The following is a 20850-nucleotide window of genomic DNA, read 5'->3' on the forward strand; positions in this document are numbered from 1 at the left end:
AAGTGCAAATCATGACAGTTCCAGCTAGTGTTATAGGATGTAACCATTGCTGCTTCTGGGACTCCTGTTAGCATCTGTCTGTCCATGAACCTTTCCATTTCTTGCCAGATCCCTCAAAAGTTTAGGTCAAAGGAGCCCAGATAAGAACTGACACTTGAAGTCCTCCTACTCTTCTTTTGTTCCCAGCTTTGGAGCACCCTAGCCCGGGAGGTCTGGGTGTGCTGAATTGACGGGGTTCATTTTTTTCAGCATTACCCCATCAACCTTTTTTTTTTTTTTCCTTTTTTTGTGGTGCTGGGGATTGAACCCAGGGCCTTGTGTATGTGAGACAAGCACCCTACCAACCAAGCTATATCCCCAGCCCACATCAACCTTTTGAGAAAAAGTTTAAGAGTGCAATGCTCATTTAAAGGGAAGAAGATAACAGGCTCCTAGTAGTTATTTCTGTGGTGCCAAACACGCAGAAAATTCCCCCACTTCATTTGCCTCCTTGGCTTCACCCCTCCTGTGATAAAGAGCTAGTATCCCTGGGAACTCACAGCAAAATGCCTCATTTTCAGGGATGTGTTGATAGAAATGCCTGGGAACATTGAGCCTCTTGGCTTTGCGTCTGTTTATCAAACACAATCCTTCATTGAATGATGTGCTTTGCTCTAACAAAACCTGCACAAGCAGCAACACAGTGAAGAGTGCATGAGCTCCTCCCAGCGCAGCCAGGAGCGCACAAGGTACAGCCAGGAGGTCAGGAGTCTCTGGCTCTTGATCCTTCCAGGATTTTTGCCTAAATAAAGGAGAGTTACAGAAAGAAAGATTTTTATGTGTCAGAGGGGCCATGCCTTTCAATTAGCATAAGGTTAAAAGAGAGGGGGTGGGGGGGAAAGAGCCTGTGCTTCAGCCTTTGGCTTATGGTGTGGGCCTGCAGGTAAGTCCCCAGAGCCCTGCCTCCATTTTGAGTGGGGCTCCTTTCACACGCTCAGACTCTGATCTGACCGAGATGTCCTGGTGCCAGAGGCCTGCCCGTTGGAGGGAGTGTTCCCTGCCGTGTTTACTCAGGTGGGTGGCGGTAACTTGGCACTGGGCAAAAAGATAAATGCTCAGGGCAGGGCCATGTCTTGGAAACTTTTTGTAGAAGTTCATCTTTTTTTCCTTGCAGTACTCCCTGAAACCACCCCCGCCCTTCCCAAACTCAATTTGTGGCAACATCTCCCTTCACATAATAATATCTGCGTAAACCATGAGGTGATTCTCAACACCTGAATTCTCACCTTCCTGTGACATTCTTTAAAATTAATAGTGATACTTTTGCTAACCTTTTTAACACACTGCGTGCCAGATATTGCCAAATGTCATTTAATCCTGGAGCCAGTCCTCTGAAATAAATGCTGGTACTAGAACCACCTTAGACATGTGGAAATGGAACTGAGGTAATTTGCCTCATGGCACAGCCATGATTCTATCTATCTATCTATCTATCATCTATCTATCTATCTATTATTTATTTTTGGTGTGGAGGATTGAACATGGGGGCACTTAACTACTGAGCCACATCCCCAGCCCTGTTTTATTTTTTATTTAGAGACAGGGTCTCACTAAGTTGCTTATGATCTTGCTAAGTTGCAGAGGCTGTCTTTGAACTTGCAATCCCCCTGCCTTGGCCTCCCAAGCTACAGGGATTACACCACAGTCATGATTTGAACTTGTATTTCTTCAACTCTCAAGTCTTTGCCCTTAGCAAGTATGGCATGTCTTTTGTTATATCTGTACATTTTATGTGTTAGGTCATGCTTAAGAAGTGATTATTCGTAAAGATAAATTTTTATGATATGCACAGGAAGCATCAAAACAGAAATCTAACCACAAACAGAGATGGTATTACCTCTTGGATAAACACATTCTAAAGCCTTTCACTGAATTAAATTCCAGTTAGTGGTAAAAAACACTGTGTACCCCACTGGATGTATCTTCAAATTGCAACTTGTCAGTTGGTCAGCAAATAAAACTCTCCCTAGAATTCCAAATTGCATATTCATCCCAAACACACACACACACACACACATACAGGTTTTGATCATAGATAAAGATTGATTTGTAAACTTTAGAAATATTTCTGAGTACAGTGATATCCATTGCCCTCTAAAATGTCTCTTCATAGTTAAAGATTCTCTAAACCATACTGTAAAGGGAATTCAATTCCTTGATGATTTTGCTATTTAACTCTTGAGCTTACCCTGAAATTCTATTTTAACCCAACAAGTTCAAACTCAGCCTAAAACCAAGAAAAAGAAATTCTACTTAGTAGTTCAGAATAGTTAAGTTTGATTTGAAATTATATTTTTCCATGTTGTTTTTATATGCCAAACAGTACATAATTTGTTTCAGATATGTGGCCATGTGTAAGGCTAGCAGCTTCAGCAAAGAGGAATGTGTTTTTAGTGTGTGCAAAGGTAGCTTGGGTGTCATGAGGGTCCTGCCTTCAAGAGATTTGGCATCCACATGGATGACTGGACTTTTACATCCAATGTGGCAAGCCTCTTCAGGTTCTTTCTGGAGCAGCCTTTCAAAGCACTATGGCCAAGGTTAGGGGAGCAACAGGCTTCCATCTGGATGCCTGAGCCACATCACCAGTGGAGAAGGGCCCTGCTTACTGGTGTGAATGGAATCTGGGAGGCTCTGAGACTCTATCCAGTCTGCACCAGAACCCACTGGCCTGGCTTCTTCACTGACTGGTTAAAAGTTGGCTGGGGTAAACTTTTGCCTGTTTTCCTATAAACACAAGGATCTTGCACACAGGGTCGAGTTGCCTCAAGTTCAATGTCTTTGTTAGCTTTTTTTTTTTAAAGCTCAGATTTTCTTGGTCACAGCGGGAGGTTATGCCCCAGGGGCACTGCATGTGTCAACTACAATGAGGATCCTTTGGGGCAACTGTGGAATGCACTGTGGCCAGACTGTCAACTAGTATCATGACACCTCTGATGCTCATTAACTAACCCATGTCCATGCTCAATGTCTCTGTGTCTCAGTTCCCATCTCTGTAAGGCAGAGATCCTCATAACATGCCATCTAGACACTGTGAGGAGTGGAGTGAGTTAATACACATAAAGAGCAGGCATTTTGCCTGCCAAATAGTAGGCATTCCATAAACATTAGCTCTAAAGTCGCCGTTTTAAAGATGGGAGCGTTGAAACTTAAAGAGGCCAAGTGGTTTTTCCCAGCTAGTAAGCCCAGGAGCCAGGATTTGGGTCGGGGGCTCTCTGACTCTAGAGACTGCATTTATTCAACACGTGCTTGACTGTCTCCTGCTGAAGGATGAGATTGCAGATTTTATGCTATTTATCCGGGTATTTTGTTTTATTTACTGACCAGGTTCAACTTTTGAAGTCTACTTAGTATCGTGTCAACACCTTATCCCAAGCAAGAATCTCATCATCATCCGCATACAGTACTTCTCATGAATCCTCAGACACCTCCCTCCCAACACATGTGTACACTCTGACCTTTCTAAAGAGGTATTCTAATTTTTAAAAGCAAAATTGTGACAGTGGCCTGACTGTTAACTTGAGGAGACTATAAACTTATTAGAAGCAAATTGAACAATATTGAAGTCTGACCCTTTTAAAGCAATCTGGTTAATGAGCACATACACAAAGGGCCTTCATTTTCAAGTATTTAGTATTTGGAGCATAATTCAGTTTCCTGGGAGGTCAGCTGCACTGGAATGAGGTCTAGCAGTATTCCACACAGTGCCTGCTACATAGTAGCTGCTCAAAAAATATTTGCTGAATCAATGAAAATGAATACTGATGTCTTTTTGGAAATCTTAAAAAGTTATTCACATATAAGTGTCAGGAGCTGAGCCAGCTTCATTCATTAGTATAAAGCTTTCATAAATTTGCCAATGGGAGTTAACTGTAAACCATTTAGGATAAGGGGGAGGGAAAGAAGCTCAAGAAGGCTGCCTTTAAAATATATTGGAATTTAAAAATTGCCTGTATAGTTGCCCTTTTCAAGGAATTAAATAAATCATTTATCTTTTAATACATGTAAGCTTTTGGCCTCAAGTTTATATGACTTATTTAACTGATCTGATGTGAGACTTTTTCACAAATGTGTGAAAACGTACTCAGCCTACCATTCTCCAAGGCCTCTAATGAAATCCCAATCTTATTGACTATTTTTCTACCTTTTGTATCTTTTTACCCTCTCATTTTTTTAGGGTGTGTGTGTGTGTGTAAGTACACATAACAAATGCACCATTTGAACCATGTTCAAGTGCATAATCCAATGGCATTAAGTACATTACTATTGGCGTGAACCCTCACCCATCTCCAGAGCTTTTTATTGAGTCTAAGGAAAACTGTGTCCATGACCGCTCATTCTGTGCCCCACCCTCCCCCTCCCCCAGGCCTGGCCACTACTCTTCTACTTCCTGTCTATTCATTTGACTACTCTCAATACCTCACCTAAGTGGAGCAGTTGCCCTTTCGCATCTGGCTTGTTTCACTCAGTGTGTCTTCATGGTTCTCCCAGGTTGTAGCATGGGTCAAACTTTCACCTGAGGGTATCTGATAACCCATTCTGTGCATAAGCCACATTCTGCTTATCCAGTCATCCACTGGACGTTGGTACAGTATCCACCTTGTAGCTTTGGTGAGTGATGTTGCTGAAACATTGGTGGGCATGTGTGTCGATAAGTCCCTGCTTTTAATTCTCTTGAGTGTCCACCCAGAAATGGAATTGCTGGATGGTGTGACATTCTGTTCAATTTTTTTGAGGACCCATCCTACTATTTTTCACAGCAGATGTCCCATCTTACATTCCCATCAGCATTGCACAGGGGTTCCAATACCACCACCTCCTCACCCGCACTTGTTATTTTCTATGTGTTTGTTTCTGTTAGTGTAGGCATCCTAATGGTGTGACGTGGTGTCTCATTATTCTCACTCATTTTTAACGCCATATTTGTAGTTAGTGAACAAGACACGGTTACTTTGTTGTTGTTTTTTAAATAGTTTTAGTTGTAGATGGGCACAATACCTTTATCTAATTTATTATATGTGGTGCTGAGAATCGAACCCAGTGCCTCACCCATGCTAGGCTAGTGCTCTACCACTGAGCCACAACTCCAGCCCTCACAGTTACTTTGAATATTATGTTAATCAATGTCTGGCAGGAAATTGAATTTATACATTCATGTGTATCTACATAGATGTATGCATTCATTCCTCTTCTAGTTCCAAAATTTGTGCGATACCTTCTAAGCATCAACATGACTAAAATAAATAGTTCAATTCATGGCACTGGGAATATATTAGAAAAATGTTTGAAAAGAGAAAGAAACTATAGTCCAAAATAGATGAACATGAAAGTATGTTTGAATGTCCCACACAATTACTAAAACTGGTGTGAAAAGTCATTCCTGAACTTCCTAGTAGCAAAGAGAAAAAGGGAACAGGGTAGTAACATGGTTTGTTCCAAATGATGAAAGCTCAGAGAAAAGGCTTTCCTTGGCTTGCAAATGTAAGAATTAAGCAATAACTATTTTGAAAGTTTCAATAATAAGTTTGAAAGTTTCAAAACAGTTTTACTGGCACCAGTAGATTTCAGACTAAAACAAAATTTTCATTTTTGCTTTTTGGGGTTGGAATTGGAAATGACTCCACAACCTGACCATTATAAGACTGTTTCTGGCTAAAACAGTAGTTTCAAAATACAGTTAGTGAAACAAAAAGTAAATTTCATGTATCTCAACTGAGCAAAGAGATCTAACCCTTTGGAACATCAGGCAGTTAATATTTTCTGTAGTATAACAGGTAAAATCTTGAACTGCCTCATACATGTTTATACGTGTACCTAGCATTTCCTTCCCAGGTCACAGATTATAAATATGTGTGTTTATATAAATAGTCTTTTTAAAAATGTGTGCTTATCTTCCATTGGGAAAAGATCTTCATCTTCAAATCTGATGATGAAATTTCTGTTTCAACTTGAAATTACGGGAACTATGTATCATTTCAAGTATATGTTAGAAAAAAAGTTTCATAACTGGAACTGTGTCAAGTCCGCTTTTAAGCATTTAAGAGCAAAGAAAAAAAAAGAATAAAAGCCACATCCAACTGATTTTTAAAAGAACTTAGAAAGTTTGTTTTAAAAATTACTCTAAAATTGAAAGAATTGGTCTGGAGTTTTCCAGAAGTTTGGATAAAATATAATAATGGACCCCCACCCACCCACATACCCACACCCCTCGAGTTCTGAGGATCAAACTCAGGAGCATGGTAGGTGAGTACTCTACCACTGAGCTACATCACTAGGCATTTTTATTTTGAGATAGGGTCTTGCTAAGACCTTGATTTCTGCCCTTGAACTTGTAATCCTCTTTCCTCAGCCTTCTAAGTAGCTGGGGTTACAGGCGGATGCCACCATGCCCAGCAAATAATGCATTTCTTGATCATTTATAATGTTTTAGACACAGTTCAGAGTGCTTTGTACCTATTTACTCATTCCACTGAATTTAATGAGGTTAATCAATAGTATTAGGTAGGGAAACTGAGGCAGGAAGCAGCTAAGTGTCCTTGCTCCAGGTCATACAACCAGGAGTTGGCAGTTATACAACTAGAGCTGGGACTTGTACATCACATAGTCTGGCTCCAGAGGCCACACACTTACTCACAAACTATACTGCCTCTTAACATCATAGCAGATGAACCAGAGGACAGTTGTGGCCAACTGATAAATATTTTTCTTTTTTTTTTTTTTTGTCATTAAGGTTTTGGGGTATTTTCTTAATAATTAAACTCATCTAAATATTTTATTTGTTTTTTTTTATGCAATATGGGAACTACAGTTTAATAAAGCAGATTCAAGTGATTTTTTATACATATATCTTTGATCTTTAATATATATTTATATATAGATAGATCTAACAATTATAAACTATGGTTTATTTTGCAGGAAGCGGGTAAATGAGATTATTTGTTTTTTTGGATTGGGAATTGAACCTAGAGGTACTGAGCCACATCCTCAGCCCTTTTTATTTTTTATTTTGAGACCAAGTCTCTCTAAATTGTCCAGGCTGGCCTCAGACTTGTGACCCTCCTGCCTCAATCTTCTGAGTCACTGAGATGACAAGTGTGCACTCTTGCACCGGATTACCTCAATTACTCTTGAAAACTTGAAATTTTGTCTCATAAACAATTCATGGTGCTATTTTTTTTTCAAAAATGAGTGACACTCTTGATTCTGGGTAAATGATAAACTCTGTGCCACCATTAAAAATGATATTTTTATGAAGAGTAAAACCATGAAAGAATGATTCTAAAGTGGAAAGCAGGAAAAAGTAAATTTATGAGAAGCCAAGCTGTATATCACATCACTCCCAAAATTAGAAAAAAGATGAGAAAGTCTATGGCTATCACTGGGTAGACTAGCAATGATTTCTTGTTTGTGGTTAATTTTCAATAAAATTTAAACAATTGGAGACTTTCATTACAAAAGCATTGTATATAGCTCTGAATATCTTTGGTATAATTTAGAGTCATCCTTGAACATCTTTGGTATAATTTTGAGTCATCCTTGAAAGCTCTATACCATAGGGGTAAAGGTGGACAGAACTCAGACCAGCACTATCAGCTGTGGCTAACTTAATTAAAAATGATAAAATTTAAAATTCAGGGACACAGCCACATCAATGTTTATAGCAGCACAATTCACAATAGCTAAACTGTGGAACCAACCTAGATGCCTTTCAATAGAAGAACGGATTTAAAAAAATGTGGCATATATACACAATGGAAAATTAGCAATAAAAGAGAGTAAAATCATGGCATTTGCAGGTAAATGGATGGAGTTAGAGAAGATAATGCTAAGTGAAGTTAGCCAATCCCAAAAAAACAAATGTCAAATGTTTTCTTTGTGTAAGGAGGCTGATTCATAGTGGAATAGGGAAAAGGGAGCATGGGAGGAATAGATGAACTCTAGATAGAGCAGAGGGGTTGGAGGGGAAAGGAAGGGGCATGGGGTAATTAATGATTGTGGAATGTGACGATCATTATTATCCAAAGTACAGGTATAAAGACACGAATTGGTGTGAATATGGTTTGTATACAACCAGAGATATGAAAAATTGTGCTCTATCTGTGTAATAAGAATTGTAATGCATTCCGCTGTCATATATAAATAAAAAATAAATAAAATTTAAAATTCATTCTATTAGCCTCACTAGCCCCATGTCAAGTGTTCAGTAGTCACATGTGATATTGACAGCTTTACCATTATCATAGAAAACTATTGCACAGCACAGTTCTGAAGAAAGAACACAGAATCTGGAGCCAGAATCTTAGAATCAAGTCTTCCTCCAGGCTGGCACTTTCTGTGTGAAATGGGGCAGTTTACTTAACCTCTCTGAGTGTCTTTCTCCAGGGGCAAATTGATACTGGTATCATTTACCATGTACAGAGGTTAAGAAAAGACAAAAGTAAGAGAATGCAGGTGACAGTTCTTGTGTTCTACCAGGAAGATATTGCTTCATAAGTCCCCCAACTTGAAGTTAGCCAGCTCTTTTGTGGATTGATTCCAAATCCATAAACAGTTCATACCAAGAATTTTGTGTGAAGGACAGCATAAACTGACTTAATACAATTCCTAAGCCAGGTCCATGGCAATGTGGGCATTCCATTCCTTCCTATTCTAAAGCTTCAGCACACAATTATGTATCTTATTACACCTGTTCAAAGTTTTCTTTAATAACTGCATTGCCTTGCCAGACATGGTGTAGTGCAAACCTGAAATCCCTGCAACTTGGGAGGCTGATGCAGGAGGATTGAAAGTTCCAGGTCAGCCTCAGAAACTTAGCAAGACCTTGTCTCAAAATAAATAAATAAAAAAATAAAAACAGATTCGAATGTAATTAGGTGGTAAAGCATTCCCTGACCAGTACCCACCCCTGGAGCCAAACAAAAAAATGAAGAAGATGGTGGATAGGCAGGGAATGTAGCTCAGTGGTGGAGCATTTGCCTAGCATGTGTGAGGCCCTGGGTTTGATCCCCCAAATAAATAAACTAAAATATATACATACTTACATACATAAATTTACTGCATTTCTCTATTCCACACCTACAATATCTAAAAAAAAAAAATTGCCTAAGAAAGAAAATAAAAGGACTGCATTTGCAAAATAAAGAAATAGAATGTGTGCTTTAGTTGAATCATCTGAGTTGACAGTGCAGGAATTAATCCAAAGATGTTGCCATTTACTGCAAAAGCTAAGGTTTTCACCAACAGTGGCAGTAGGTTCTCTAAGTTTCAAAGCTGTTGGAGGACTGATAAAACGGAAGTACTTGCTCATTCTGGTCCCCCCCCCCTTCTGAGTCACTTCGGGTTTTTCCTGCTCAACTTGACTATTTCAGACTATTTTAAGGCTGCTGCATTTCTACAACAGCCTCCATCTTATTTCTCATTTAACCACCCCATGGCCTAAAAATTCCTAAGCATGCATCTTGTGGGCCTGGAAAGAGGCCAAGGAGCCAAATTGGGGCTGAAGTCGGTGCAGGTTCCCCACTCACGCCACCTTTTGCTTCTCCAGGTTTCCAGCTGTGGATGCCTTTGACATTATGACCGCAGAGGATTCCACCGCAGCCATGAGCAGCGACCCAGCTGCAGCATCCTCGGCGAAGGTACCCGAGGGCGTGGCGGGCGCGCCCAACGAGGCCTCGCTGCTGGCGCTTATGGAACGCACCGGCTACAGCATGGTGCAGGAGAACGGGCAGCGCAAGTATGGCGGCCCGCCCCCGGGCTGGGAGGGCCCGCACCCGCAGCGCGGCTGCGAAGTCTTCGTGGGCAAGATCCCTCGCGACGTGTATGAAGACGAGCTGGTGCCCGTGTTCGAGACAGTGGGCCGCATCTACGAGCTGCGCCTCATGATGGACTTCGACGGCAAGAACCGCGGCTACGCCTTCGTCATGTACTGCCACAAGCACGAGGCCAAGCGCGCGGTGCGCGAGCTCAACAACTACGAGATCCGCCCGGGCCGCCTGCTGGGCGTGTGCTGCAGCGTGGACAACTGCCGCCTCTTCATCGGTGGCATCCCCAAGATGAAGAAGCGCGAGGAGATCCTGGAGGAGATCGCCAAGGTCACCGAGGGCGTGCTCGATGTGATCGTCTACGCCAGCGCGGCGGACAAGATGAAGAACCGTGGCTTCGCCTTCGTGGAGTACGAGAGCCACCGCGCTGCGGCCATGGCGCGCCGCAAGCTCATGCCGGGCCGCATCCAGCTGTGGGGCCACCAGATCGCCGTGGACTGGGCGGAGCCTGAGATCGACGTGGACGAGGACGTGATGGAAACCGTGAAGATCCTCTATGTGCGCAACCTCATGATCGAGACCACCGAGGACACCATCAAGAAGAGCTTTGGCCAGTTCAACCCCGGCTGCGTGGAGCGCGTCAAGAAGATCCGCGACTACGCCTTCGTGCACTTCACCAGCCGCGAGGACGCAGTGCACGCCATGAACAACCTCAACGGCACCGAGCTGGAGGGCTCGTGCCTGGAGGTCACGCTGGCCAAGCCGGTGGACAAGGAGCAGTACTCCCGCTACCAGAAGGCAGCCAAGGGCGGAGGCGCGGCGGAGGCGGCAGCTCAACAGCCCAGCTACGTGTATCCCTGCGACCCCTACACACTGGCCTACTACGGCTACCCCTACAATGCTCTCATCGGGCCCAACCGGGACTACTTCGTGAAAGGTTAGTGGGACTCTTCTCCGCGGCGGGTCCCCCTGGCGCCCCGCTACTAGGCAGCCTGTACTTTACTAAGCTGATTGACCTTGAGCCCTGCTCTTTTGGCTTTGGGTTTGGGTTCTGAGTTCTGTTTGCTGATTCTTCAGACTGATTTCTGAGCACTGAATGAAATACAGACCCTTCTCTGGGGAGCAGTCCAATCAAGGGACTACAGTCTCTCTTGTAAGGGCCTGCACAATTTGGTAGGCCTGCCCATCTCTTGGAACCTAGGTCAAAACCTGCTTCTGAAATTAAATGTTTAAGTTGGGGCAGTGTTTTGTTGTTGCTGTTTGTAATCATTGGTTAGAACATAATGAAACCTGGCATGACACTGGAAAACAGATAACCCCAGTTCTAGGTCCTGTCCTCCAATTATCTGGAGTCACCTTAATGTCCCTAGGCCTGTTTTCTCAGTCATAAAATGAGGCAGGTGGACTAGCAGATCCCTTTTCAGGACTGAACTTTTTTACACTCTATAAATGTTTCTTTGCTGAAGTTGCAATTACAATTCTAGGACTCACTTTGCTGGTTAATCTCCTGCATTGAGTGGGCAGACTTAGGATGCACATCTAAGTGGAAACAGAATGTTTGGAGCCTCTTGACCAGCCCATCCAAGTCCAAAAGTGCAGCCACCTGCCATGTAGACCTAGGACAAATTAAATGCCAAGAATCATGGGCCAAGGTCTTCCTCCTGTGCTGTCACGGTTGCTTGCTCATCATTTTTTGTGTTGTTATTATAAGCAGGCAGCATAAGAGGCCGAGGGCGAGGTGCAGCTGGCAACAGAGCCCCCGGACCCAGGGGTTCCTACCTCGGGGGATATTCTGCTGGCCGCGGTATATATAGCCGATATCATGAAGGGAAAGGAAAGCAGCAAGAAAAAGCATATGAACTTGTGCCGAATTTGGAAATCTCTGCTGTCAATCCAGTTGCCATTAAACCTGGTACAGGTCAGTATAAAGCAGAGCAAGAATGCATCCATTCTACCTAAACCCCAACCCTATCTTTGAAGTGAATCCAAGCCCTCTGGGCTCTTCTGGTTACCCCTAGGTGGATTCATCTTACCATGGTCAGCCAGAGACTAGGCAAAAAGAAGGTGGCCTCCTAGACCTTCTTATCTGGAACGATCTAGCTCCAGGTCTAGCTCCAACCATGTTCAAATCAAACTGTCAAGTAGGAACTTTTTCTAGTGGGTATCACCAATTGTTGGGCTTTTTCTCAACCTGCGGCCAAGAAGGCAGAGTTAGGCCAGATAGTAGTGCATGCCTATAATCCCAGCTGAGGCAGGAGGATCAGGAGTTCAAAGCCAGCTTCAGCAACTTAGCAAGACCCTGTCTCTAAATGAAGCCTGGGGATGAGGCTCAGTGTTGAGTGCCTCTGTTAATCCCCAATAACACTACACACACACAAACACACACACAAAAGGCAGAGTTAAGGTTAAGGAGAGGGAAGATATAAGAGAGGAAGAATATGAGACTCTCTGTATCTTCCAATAGCCAAAATCTGTTTCTTTCTCAGGTCTATTTCTGCTCCGACCATCAGGCGGTTTTTTATTTGTTTATTTTTGCTTTTTTTTTTTTTTTCCCCAGTGCTGGGATGGAACCCAGAGTGTCATCCATATAGGCAAGGGCCCTACCACTGAGCTATATCCCCCGTCCTACCCTGTCTGAAGCCTGGAGGTGTAGCTTATTATCAGTTCTGGGTGTTAAAGGGTAGAAATCTCCCTTCAAGAGGAAGTAGCACCATTTGTCCCTCTTATGGTCTGAGCAAACATGAAGACTTGGGGACAAGGCCGTCGTCAGAGTTTTTGTGATTGCTGATTCCCTGTATTATAATTTCCAGCACTCGAGTCCTCTTCCTGCTGGATCAGTAGATTTAGAGTAGGGATGCTCAAGTCAATCCAGCTAGGGATCTTGAACTGTGCTCCAATCCCCAAGAACCTGTTTGCCAACATGGTTGCTACCCTTGGTCACCTAACCTGAGGCAGGGCTTCTGATCCTAACCTGCAAGAAATTTTAACTCCATTCAGTGAGCCCTGCATAAACTTGCTCTCAGCACGTACCTCATAAGCATCTAAAAACATGGAAACTTGAGTTGTTGAATAACTGGAGCAATATTCCTACGACCTCTTCCTGGCCTGAAGAGCATTTGAAGCTCAGCTACTCTGATTTTCCTGGAGAAAATTGGGTCCGGGAATCTGTGTTTGAGACATAGATTGGCATTGGCTTCACAGGGCTAAAAAGCACGTTTATAATAGAGCCTCCATTTGAAGGAAAGTGATGATTTTTTTTTTTTTTGCCTGTGAAATAGTCCCTCCATCTCTGCAGTTAAGTGACTGGCACTAGATTTCCTTATAAATATCATTGGTCCTATGAGCAATGTAAAACGGATTCCCTAGCTTTCTATAACTCCAAAACATCTGGATAAAGGAGTTCTACTTATTGGGAAAGGATCTTTTCCTCTTGGCAAGTTACAGTAGCTTAAGGTTTAACTAGAGAAAATAACTGTTGAACAGTCTTTAGCCATGTATCACCCCAGGTAGATTCCTGCAGGCTGGTGGCCAGAACCATGTAGAGTTTACTTGGTACAATCCCAACAGGCTTAAAATTGATAACCCTCTGGGTCCCATCCCCTTGGCCTCGATTTCTGATCACCCAGAAAATTTGAACTAGGAGAGACACCAGGGCAGTGGTGTCTGGGCACAAGACCAGTGGAAGATATGGTTGGAAAGGCAGGTAAAATATTTAGTTAAGGTTTTAGATATTTTTTATTGAATGACTGTACCATTGTTCCACTTACGGTCATTTGCCTCTTTACTTTTGATCAAGTCAATCTTCATTAGAATAAATGGACCTACCTATAGTTGAAGAAGAAACATAAATGAAAGGGTTCTTTGTGTATCCATTTCATATTCTTCCATGTCCTTTCAACACACACAGCATACACACGCACACACTTCCCCCAAATCAATGCTGAAATCTTTTCCTTGGGAACTTTTCTTATTGTGTGCTGACATTCAATCACTACTATCTGTTTGATTCTCTGCTTAAAATCATTCCTTTGGATGCTGTTCAGAAAGTATTTGAATTGGCAGGTCCCTGAAAGACCAGTCACTCTTCCTGCTTTACTGCTAGAAAAATTAGAGAATTTTACATCTTTTATTAGTCTCCCCCATCCTTGCTCTGTAACACTGACATCCGAAATACAGGGCAGGGAGAATGTGCACAGATCTCTGAAGTGTCAGAATGAAACCTCACCAGCACTTGCTTTTTAAAAAGCGGTGAAAGTGAAAAAGGCCCTGGGTCTGGTGACGGAAGAGGTGAGTGAGAACCGACAGGCAGGTGCAGCGCTCACGCTTGCTGGGCCTCCCACCTCTGATTTCACTTCTTATCCTGAGCCCATTCTTCAGGGTCTCAGGCCCTTTCCTGCTTGATGGGACATCAAGAGAAAGATTCAGAGGGCACTTTCCGTAGACAAGGGGAAAATGTTGGTGCACACCCCTAACTCTAGCCTCCCCTTCCACGTCAGGAGACACCATCCCGTGTGGTTCCAAGACAAGCAGAAGTTCTCTGCTGCCTCCCGTCCCTTCCTGCTGGGCAGCACCTTGTTAAATGGCTTCTACTGAGAAAGCATTCATAAAGTCTGGGGAGGCCCCCTGGACTGCTCACCTTGTGTTTTTCAAAAATACCATTGAGCACATGGTAGATCCTCCTCGGTGACTGAAAGTGACGGACCTGTTTTGCCTTCTTACTTCTCTTGCAGTGGCCATCCCTGCCATCGGGGCCCAATATTCCATGTTTCAGGCAGCCCCAGCCCCTAAAATGATTGAAGATGGCAAGATCCACACAATGGAGCACATGATCAGCCCCATCGCTGTGCAGCCAGACCCAGCCAGTGCCGCTGCCGCTGCTGCTGCTGCTGCTGCAGCTGCCGCTGTCATTCCTGCAGTATCAACGCCGCCACCTTTCCAGGTAGAGCTCCCCTTGGGTCATTGTCATTTGTATGTGGATCCTCTCCTTGCTGTGGCATCATCTTAGCATTCGGCACTTTAATTTACTTGGAGCCTAGCTCTCTGTTAGAGCTATGGCATTGGGTGATTTTTTTTTATTAAGAATTGCACTGCTCTGAGTGTGTCCTTGTTATTAAAGATAGGGAGCAGTAATACGGAATAGGAGGTGTGGTTTTTCAGGGTCATACTTTTGTACAGCACCAAAGCATGTTCAGCTCATGCTGTGAAGGAGTTGATGCCGGGAGTCCAGGGAGATGGAGCCTGTGTTCTTATTCTGATTTGAAGCTCATGAAAGATTTTTTGTAAATGTTTACCCTGTATACATAAAATATGTTTTATGTATTTATGTGTGCACACATATGCGTAAAAAGCACAAGAATTTCTGTGTAGATAAAAGTCTATAAAACTTTACAAAAATTTGCCCTCACTCCTCTTCTCTGGCCACAGTTCACACTATTCCCCTATCTTTTCCCAAACTCATGTTACCATTTGGGCCTCCTTTGCTCATCATGTTCTCCTACCTACCATTTCTTGGTTGTGCCTCTTCTGCAGAGCCTCCCTCTCCCCTCTCCTGGAGAAGTCCTCCCTCCCATACTTGTCATTACCACAGTATTACTCGGCACCTCGCTGCCACTGTGCTCTGTCTTTGAAAGAGACTCCCCCAGGCCAAAAGCTATGTTTCAGGCTTCTTTATATCTTCAGTGCACAGCACAGAGGGACATCAACCCTACCAAAAAGTCTTGTTAGAGCTCTTCTCTGGGAAGCATTCAATCATGAGCACCTTACTACGAATGGGAAATGCCCGCGCCTAGTGTCTAATTGAACAAGAACTACCCAAGGCACGTATCGAGAAACTGATCGCTAGACTCAAAGCCATTTCAGTTGGGCTGGACTGGGGTTCTAGAATGGGTCATTTTGTACAAGTACCTCAGTGGTTCTGAAATAGCCATCCCAGGAGGATGCTCTTTCCCTGCTTTTGCCTACTGGGAACCCATTCTTGGCTGCATTACTCAGAAAAGGTTAAACCAATTGGAGTTTGTCAGTGTGTCATTAAGAATTCTTGGACTGGGGTTGTGGCTCAGTGGTAGAGCGCTTGCCTAGCATGCGTGAGGCACTGGGTTCAATTTTCAGCACCACATCTAAATAAGTAAATAAAATAAAGGTCCATCAACAACTAATAAAAATATAAAAACAAACCAAAAAAAATAATTCTTTAAGTCAGGATTCCTCGGGGGCTGAGGTGATGGGGAGAAGGAAGGAAGAGACTCACACTGTACCATGACAGTTTAGTTATCACTTGAGGAATGATTGCAAATATCCATAACTTGAAAGTAATACTGCAATTAAGGTAATTTATTTTAATACCTATTTTTACTTCTAATTGGTACATAATAATTGCATATATTTAGGGGTACAGTGTATTAAGATCTGATCAGGGTAACTGGCATATCCATCACCTCAAATATTTGTCATTTCTTTGTGTTGGGAGCATTCAGAATCCTCTCCACAAGCTCATTAGAGATATACAATTAACTGTTGTTAACATAGTTACCCTACTGTGCAATAAAACATCAGAAGTTATTCCTTCTAGCCAACTGCATTGAGTAATAATTATTAATTCTTCTCTACTACGAAACTCATGCAGTCAAAGTACAACTGTTGTCAGTTGATTGCTGTGGACATTTGTTCCTCCTCAGTACTTTGTGCAGAACGCCCAGAGCTACTGACTTTTTAACCTGCAGTGCCTTTGTACTCTGTCCTTGTCCTTTAACCTGGATTCTCTAATAGGTTCAGCCCTCTGCTTCTTTTGAATTTCCTGCTGAATCATGGCAGAGGAAGGAGTTTCGGTGGTGGTGGTGGTGGTGAGGATTGAAGCCCAAGGTGCTTTACACTGAGCCACATCCCCAGCCCTTTTTATTTTTTATTTTGAGACAAGGTCTTGCTAGGCCACTAAATTACTCAGGGTCTTGTTAAGTTGCTGAGGCTGGCCTTGAACTTGCAATCCTCCTGCCTCAGCCTCCAGAGTCACTGGGATTACAGGTATGCGCCACCATACCTGGCAGAAGGAACATTTTTAAGCACCACTGATTGTTGAAAAGAATCCTGTCTAAGCCACACTGGAAACTGATCTCCCAGCGTGGCTTCCAGAACCTACCTGAGGTACACCTTCCATCCTCCTGCCCTGCCTTGCAGGTGCTCAGGGATCCAATTCAGCCTTTTTATATCTAAAAGTTCATGTGGCCTTTGCAAGCAGTGAAGAAATATTTGCCAGCATAGATTGGCTTTTTCAAATTGCCTCCTCACAGTGTTTTAATTCTCAACAAGAAATATGTAATATAGGTGGAGCAGAGATAACCATTCCTCCTGGAAACCCAGTCTTTTCCCTGCCCACCTGCCACCTTCCCACCTACCTCTTCTCTCCTCGACACGTGTCACTTTTTGAAGGTCTCAGACCTAGTACATATAACCAGGCCGGGAACACGTGCCCCCTCGTTTGCTAGAGGATGTAAGTCCTACCTGCACATGTTACTTGTGGCAAAGGCATATTACCAACACTGATGTCAAAGGATTCTTAGCCAAGCACAGGGAATGGGGTGAGAACAAAGCAAATTGCATGCAATAAAGGGGGGGTGACCTTGGTGATTTAGGTATAAAGCTGTTAATAATCTATTTATAAGCCTCAGTGCTCACAAAAAATCTGGGATAGCAGGAGGAAATGAAATTCACAGGCCAGCCCCGGGCTCATTTAATCCACGGTTTCAGTTTCCTCAGTTGAATTAGTAGTTTTTAAAGGTGTTCAATGGTATCTTTCACCCGCTGCCACTCCCACATTTTTCTCTCTTCCTTCTGTTCCATTAAGCTGTATTAATCAACGCAGTTGTCCTTCACTGGCTCTCTGCAAGACGCTTCTCTTCTGTTCTTCCTTTGCAGGGAAGAAAATCAAGGCTGGGGAGGTGACTGAATCACCTAGAGCCATATGACTGGCAAGGCGCCAGATTTGGGCAGGCAGATCAGGTCTATCTCTGTCCTCGAATTACAGAAAAATACTGTCCATGAAAGGGACGTCACCCGGAGTAAGAAAAGAGGCCAGGGGTTTAGCAACCTGCTCTTGATTTCAGGTTGGCCGAGGAGAGTTTGAGCCTTGATATTTCTCACGGTCTTAAGGAGGATTTGTCGACTCCACTCTCTAGGCACAGAGATGATTTTATCAGAAAGGGCAGACAGACAGCATGAGCCTTCCAGCGCTCTGGTCACTACTGACAAGTGCTGCAGACCCTTCCATCCCCCTGCTGGTCATCCCATTGGTGCTGCCCTCTATAGAGATATCCCCTGCTGGGGCGCCCACCTAGGCCAGTTCCCGTAGATGGCAAGGTTTTCAAAAACTACCAGGGCACAGTACATTTTGTTTCAGGCCTGAAATAGAACTACAACCCAAGGACCTGAAGGAAAACATCTTTTGGCAAAACAAACCAAAAAAGCCCATTTTACCCGGGGTTCTGCCAGCCCATGTCTTCTCCCAGAAATCATATGGATATAGGTTCATACACAGAGGTGATTAAAGGTGTCCTAGCCCCCATACTTGGATTTTACTGACTCTCAACTTTAGTCATTTGGTGGGCAGAAAGAATGACCTTTAAACTGGTTTGCACCACTAAAGCAGGAAGCCGGAAGCTCTGACAGGACACGATTCTGTTGAGATCAAAGTGGGCAGGATCGTGTCTTGAGTTTGACTGCATGACCACTAACTGGGTCCCCAGACCATAGTAGGTGTTCAGTAAAGTTCAGGGAAATTTCATATATGGAAATTTAGATATCCAAGCATGACCTGCCACCAAGAAGCCAAGTCATTTGCAGATATGTGCATAACTTGGTGTTGGGGGGACAGAGCACATCTGAGAGATGTCCTTCCTTCCCTGCCGTCTCCCCTTAGTGCATTTGTTGTTAAAGCCTATATCCACACATTTTGGAAAGCATTGCTGTGACCTAATCTTCCAGTTTCAACACTCTCCTGGTTGTAAGGGGTAGCTAATGGGACTCTCGCTGTACATTGCATAGTGTCATAGGAGGCCAGATTATATTGGGTCCAACATTTCATTGCTTAAAAGCCGTGTCGCTATATGCAAGTCACTCAACACATCTGTACCTCTCTGCGTCATCAAGTACCCACCTTCACTGGCCGTTGTGATGATTCAATAATGTCAATCAAACAAGGAACGCAGAATGGTGCCTGGCAGTGGTAATCACTGTTGTCGTTCATTGTTATGATTATATGTTATTTGACACAGTTGAAAAAAGCATTCCTAAGTTAGAAGTTCCCTTGAATATAATTATTGGTCTGATTCGTAGGCGTGTTAGAGAAATAACTAATTTTTTTTTATAAGAATTCAGTAAGAACTAACTTTTAAAGTCTAATTTTCCATTTAGATGTAGTGAGGCGTAAGGAGACCAGACAAGCCTTGAGTTCAGGATTTTCTGTGGAACATAAGATGCCCCAATCCCTTTTTCCACAAAGCTGCTTTCAGAACTAGCTCCACAGCAAACTTTTTGGAAAACACCTCACAGGACCTGAATCTTCCCCTCCTAATCACTGTTTGTTGTGAAAACACGGTGTCTTACACTCTGAGCAGGGGCTTGTACAGAGCTATCCACGCTGAGGCAGCTTGAGCTTCCTCACTTCTCATTTGGAAACTGCTCTTTGTCCTTCAAAACACAGTTTAAGCGTCCCCAAATTCTGAGATGCTTTCTCCAACTCTTTTAATTAGCAGAAAATCCTCTACGTGGAGGGGTATGCAAAGTGGTGTCCTATCTCAGGTGGGACATGATAGGAGCCATCAATCACATTGGCTGGAAAGTACATAGTCACAAAATTTTAAGGTCATAGCTTAAAAATCTGTCCCTTTGAAGACCATTTCCATTAAGTTGGGAAAGTCTCCTCTCTGTGTCCCCACAAATAAGTGTGAGTGAAGGCAGCTGGCAGGTATTTAGGGGCCACATTTCAAGGAAAATACTTATTTTTAATCATTGTGTGGAAGGAAGATTTTCCAACTCTCTTTCCAGCTCACTCTGGGGGCATGGACAGGGTGGAATGATGGATAGAAGATTCCAGAGTATTCCAACTTCCCCTCGGCCTTCCTGGTCTCACTTTTTTACCAGGGTGGCATCCTGGAATTTGGATGAACGAGGTGCTTAAGGATGTCACTTCCCCTAGCTCTTTAATGGCTTTTACCCCGGTCCCTGTTGCTTGCTTACCGGCCTGGCTCCCCCGTCCTGAGGTCCTGAGCATGGAATCCCCTGCCTTCGTCCATCTTGGCGGGTTCTTCCATCCCTGGGAGGAGAGGCCCATGGGATGAACAGGTGGTGGTAACTGTTGTGAGTGTGAACTGTGGTGATCTGGAGTGAGCAGGCTCAGCAAGGCTTCTTCTTGTCTCCCCTCAGGGCCGCCCCATCACCCCCGTGTACACGGTGGCTCCCAACGTTCCGAGAATCCCCACCGCCGCGGGCATCTACGGGGCCAGTTACGTTCCCTTTGCTGCCCCGGCCACGGCCACCATCGCCACACTACAGAAGAACGCCGCCGCGGCCGTGTACGGAGGGTACGCCGCGGGCTACATACCTCAGGCCTTCCCGGCTGCTGCTATTCAGGTCCCCATTCACGACGTCTACCAGACCTACTGAGGCCGGTGACAGGTGCAAGGGCCAGCCACAGAGACCGCTGCAGGAACACTGTACAATTGATGTAGAAAGGACCCTGTGGGATGCGCGCACATGTGAACCGTGACCGTGAAGAATGTTATCGAATATCAAATATCACCTGAGATATTTTATACACATGAAGTTTTCACTAGTTTTTTTTTTTTTTTTTTTTTTTTAAGACTGTCCTCAACGGAGCAGGCCTGTGTTCATACATTTCTCAGAGACTCGCAGGGGTCCGTGCCTTAACACATACCATCTTTTAAAAAAAAAAAAAACTTGTCCGCCGAATGACATTTGTATAGAGGTTTTGTGTCGTTCTGTTTTTTAAGGATCTATTTTCAGTATGAAGGTTATTTTCTTAACTTCTGCACTCCGGAGAGTT

The 20850-nt window shown here is 43.7% G+C and overlaps 1 protein-coding gene across 2 annotated transcripts; it reads left to right on the plus strand.

Moving 5' to 3' along the window:
* Positions 1–9608: 9608 nt before the first annotated feature.
* Rbm47 (RNA binding motif protein 47) lies at positions 9609–20531 on the plus strand. Of its 2 annotated transcripts, XM_026386567.2 has the most exons (4): positions 9609–10734; positions 11509–11715; positions 14528–14736; positions 20211–20531. In XM_026386567.2, the coding sequence occupies exons 1-4, from the start codon at positions 9609–9611 to the stop codon at positions 20448–20450; spliced, it is 1782 nt and encodes a 593-aa protein (XP_026242352.1). In that variant the 3' UTR covers positions 20451–20531. The 2 variants fall into 2 exon arrangements, with proteins under 2 accessions (XP_026242352.1, XP_026242362.1); XM_026386577.2 differs by lacking the exon at positions 11509–11715.
* Positions 20532–20850: the final 319 nt, after the last annotated feature.

The sequence above is a fragment of the Urocitellus parryii genome, chromosome 10 (assembly GCF_045843805.1).
Source record: "Urocitellus parryii isolate mUroPar1 chromosome 10, mUroPar1.hap1, whole genome shotgun sequence".
Classification (NCBI taxonomy): Eukaryota; Metazoa; Chordata; class Mammalia; order Rodentia; family Sciuridae; genus Urocitellus; species Urocitellus parryii.